Source organism: Corvus brachyrhynchos, unplaced genomic scaffold (genome assembly GCF_000691975.1).
Source record: "Corvus brachyrhynchos isolate BGI_N302 unplaced genomic scaffold, ASM69197v1 scaffold48, whole genome shotgun sequence".
NCBI classification, from domain to species: Eukaryota; Metazoa; Chordata; class Aves; order Passeriformes; family Corvidae; genus Corvus; species Corvus brachyrhynchos.
This window is the reverse complement of record NW_008240027.1, coordinates 3,090,321-3,093,648: the sequence shown is the minus strand read 5'-3', so window position 1 is coordinate 3,093,648 and position 3,328 is coordinate 3,090,321. Positions and strand designations below refer to the sequence as shown.

General features: G+C 54.8%; 1 protein-coding gene across 1 annotated transcript in view; it reads left to right on the top strand.

Moving 5' to 3' along the window:
• The first annotated feature begins 299 nt into the window (after nt 1-299).
• NSUN4 (NOP2/Sun RNA methyltransferase family member 4) overlaps nt 300-3,328 on the top strand; it is a 3,311-nt gene continuing 282 nt past the window's right edge. The window contains exons 1-5 of the mRNA XM_017743603.1: nt 300-1,032; nt 1,176-1,330; nt 1,497-1,651; nt 2,335-2,459; nt 3,196-3,328. The exon at nt 3,196-3,328 is cut by the window's right edge and continues 282 nt beyond it. Of these exons, the coding sequence (XP_017599092.1) occupies nt 350-1,032; nt 1,176-1,330; nt 1,497-1,651; nt 2,335-2,459; nt 3,196-3,328 (1,251 nt within the window). The 5' untranslated portion in view covers nt 300-349. The remainder of the gene's footprint in view (nt 1,033-1,175; nt 1,331-1,496; nt 1,652-2,334; nt 2,460-3,195) is intronic.

The following is a 3,328-nucleotide window of genomic DNA, read 5'->3' as shown; positions in this document are numbered from 1 at the left end:
CCGGGACCAGAGCACCCGCACCCCACGGCGCTGCTCTCACCCCGCTTTTTTCCCCACTAACCCTTTCGCACCCCACTGCAAATCCCCCTCTAAGCCCCCCATTTCACCTCTCGCTGCACCCCCGTGCCGCCGCTCTGTGTGCAGCCGTGTCCACCCAGGGCCCCGACCCCATTCGGCCATTCCCAGAATCCTGGAATCACTGAATATGCTGAGTTCGAAGGGATGCATCAGGATCATCGTGTGCAACTCCTGGCTCTGCGCAGGACGCCCCAGCAATCCCACCCTGTGCCTGAGAGCATTGTCCAAATGCTTCTTGAACTCAGACAGGCTCGGTGCTCTGACCACTTCCATGGGGAGCCTCTTTCAGTGCCCAGCCACCCCGTGGGTGAAAGGCCTTTTCCTGTTACCCAACTTAAGCCCCCCTGTCACAGATTTATGCCATTCCATCTGGTCCTGTCACACTCACACTCCAGAAAGGCCCCATGGACTTCTGCCAGCACGTAACCCAGTGCTGGCTTCTCCCAGAAAAACACGAAGGCTGGCTGGAGGGGCTGGGTACTGGGATATCAAGGTATTTTGTCTTTTAACACCACTTATTTTTCCCCACAAGGCTGCCACGGCCCCCCGCATCGCGTCCACGCGGCTGGCCCTGCACCACTTCGACACGAGCTACAGCCTGCACCTGGGGGCCCTGTGGCCCTCGGTCCGTGCTGGGCTTCTCTGCGAGCAGAAGTACGGGGCCCTCCTCAACAACTTCGCTGCTGCTGACCACGTTCCCCAAGAGCTGGAGCTGCTCAACGCCACCGATTTCATTTCTGAGGCCTCCCAAAAGGCGCAGCAATGGCAGCGGGTTGGAGCTGCAGGGGAAGCAGCCAGAGGGTGCCAGGAGGGCTCTGGTGAGGGCAGGACTGTGATGCAGGCAGAAATAATGACACAGGCAGAGACATCGCCACTGTTTAGTGCCTCCATCAGCTCCAAAATCAAGTGTTACACCTTCCCCAGGGGCGACATCACGCGCTTTCGCCCTGCACGGTGAGACACCCCTGGACAGACCGCCCTGTCTTTGCCAGCCTCAGGGGCTCCTTCCATGTGTCTCCATCCTCACTTCCAACTGCTCTTTTCTTTTCTTTTCCCCTCCAATGTTTGCTATTGTTACGCAAACTGATGATTTCCAGGCCAGATGCTCTGGGGCTCCTCGACTATTACCTCATGGATGCAGCATCTCTCCTGCCAGTCCTGGCGCTCAACGTGCAGCCAGATGACTTTGTCCTCGACCTCTGTGCTGCTCCGGGTGGGAAGAGTCTGGCTCTGCTGCAGACTGGGATTTGTGGTGAGTGTGGGTGGGCATTGCCTTGTTCCCGTGTGTACAACAGGGCTGGAGCAGTGTGCTGTGCCCATTCGTGTCTGACCATTAATAATTTCTGTGTGCAAGAGTTGGGAATCAGGTGTGGTTTTGCAAAAGTGACATTCCCAGTGTGCCTGTTCTGTCCTGTCAGGGCACCTGGCAGCCAACGACGTCTCCGTTTCCCGGACAAAGAGGCTGTACCAGATTCTCCATAGCTATGTCCCCAAAGAAGTCAGGGATACTGTGAGTGTCACGTCCTACGATGGAAGGGACTGGGACCAGGTGAAAGGTGGCACTTTCCATAAGGTAGGTGTTAGGGAACCAGTGAAGATAAACCCATCAATTCACTTCCCTCCTCTTTTTGAGGAAGACAGCAGCTTATCTTTCTGTATAATTGTGTGGTTTTCCATAATCTTAAATGCAGAGAAAGAGAGAAGGCCAAGCCACATAAGGAGTAGGATTTCCACCTGATATCCCTTTCTGCAGGATCTGGTGCATGTGTGCATCTAGACTTTATTTGCCTGTGTAATCCCCCATCCCCCCCAGAAATCTTGTTCTTGTCCATCACCTGGAAGGGGTTAAATGTGAAGATTAGATAATTCTGGCTTCTCAGCTATGTCCAGCCCCAGGGGCTGGGTTTGGTGTTCCAGAGGTTGCATTGGGTACTCCTGGAGCTGGGTTGGGTACTCCGGGAGGCGTCGCTGCAGCAGCACTGCCTGTGTGTGCTGCAGGAACATTGCCAGGGACACACGCAGAGCAGGGACATTAAATGAGGACACGAGTTAGTGCAGGATGTTTTCCAGCATTTTTGCACATTCCCAAAATGCCAAAGCAGCCAGATGATGACAGTTCAGTGTGGTGCACACCTCTGCTTGGGCACTGAGAGCTGCTGGCAGGGGTGGAGGTGGTGGGCACAGGGCTGGCTGCAGGAGGGGATTTGCTGAGCTTGACCTGGGCAGGAGTCTGAGGTGGGACCTCTGCTGCTGCAGGTGCTGGTGGATGTGCCCTGCACGACAGACAGACACTCTGCCATGGAGGAGGACAACAACATCTTCCACAAGAGGCGAACCAAGGAGCGTCAGATGCTGCCCATGCTGCAGCTGCAGCTGCTGATGTGAGTGAGCTCGGTTGTGTTGTGTTCCTCGGGTGCTGGGAGCAGCTCTCCAGCACTGAAACCTCTTCTTACTCTGTCTGTCCCCAACTGGGAAATGTGGAAACCACATGTAGTTTTCTGGCAGTAGTTGGAACACATCAAATCACAGTAAGTGTAAGAAAGTGCAGGTGTTCCTGGTCAGGTCAAGTGTCCTGCTGTCCCCAGCAGTAGCTGTAGCATATAGGGAGAAGGGTCTAAGGAACAGGATGGGTGCAGTTGTTTTGGGTGGTGATCTCCTGGGTCCTGGCACCCTGGAGGATTCCTGAGTGCCTGCTTCTCCCAGCACTCGACAGGTGCTGGAAAGTGCCACAGCTTGTCACTGTGTGCTGTGGCAATAAGGAAACAGATTAGAGAGTCCCATGGCAGCACTTGAACTGCAAGAATTCCTTCCCCTGTATGTGTATCCCGTTCCTTTGAATGTGACTGCAGGATTACACCTTCCAGCTGCTCTCCAGAAGCATCTCTCCCACGTTAAATTCTTTATCAATTTAAGTATCTGTTTGACTCATTGCCCTGGCCCAAAACACTCCTCATGTTGCAGTGACCCAGACTGCCGAGCCTGTGGAGTTCAAGGGGGGTTTGTCTGTCACTTCCTATGAGTTCCCTGTTGGCTTCCCAGTTTCGGTGGGTGGGAATGCCCATGTCCCATAGAGACCTCCTCATCCCGTGACCACGCATATGTTCACCTTGCCTGCAGGGCTGGGATCCTCGCCGCGAAGCCGGGAGGAGAGGTGGTGTATTCCACGTGCTCCCTGTCCCCGCTGCAGAACGAGTGTGTGGTGGAGAGGGCACTGGACATTGAAGAAGACACGTTCAAAATCAGTATCCAC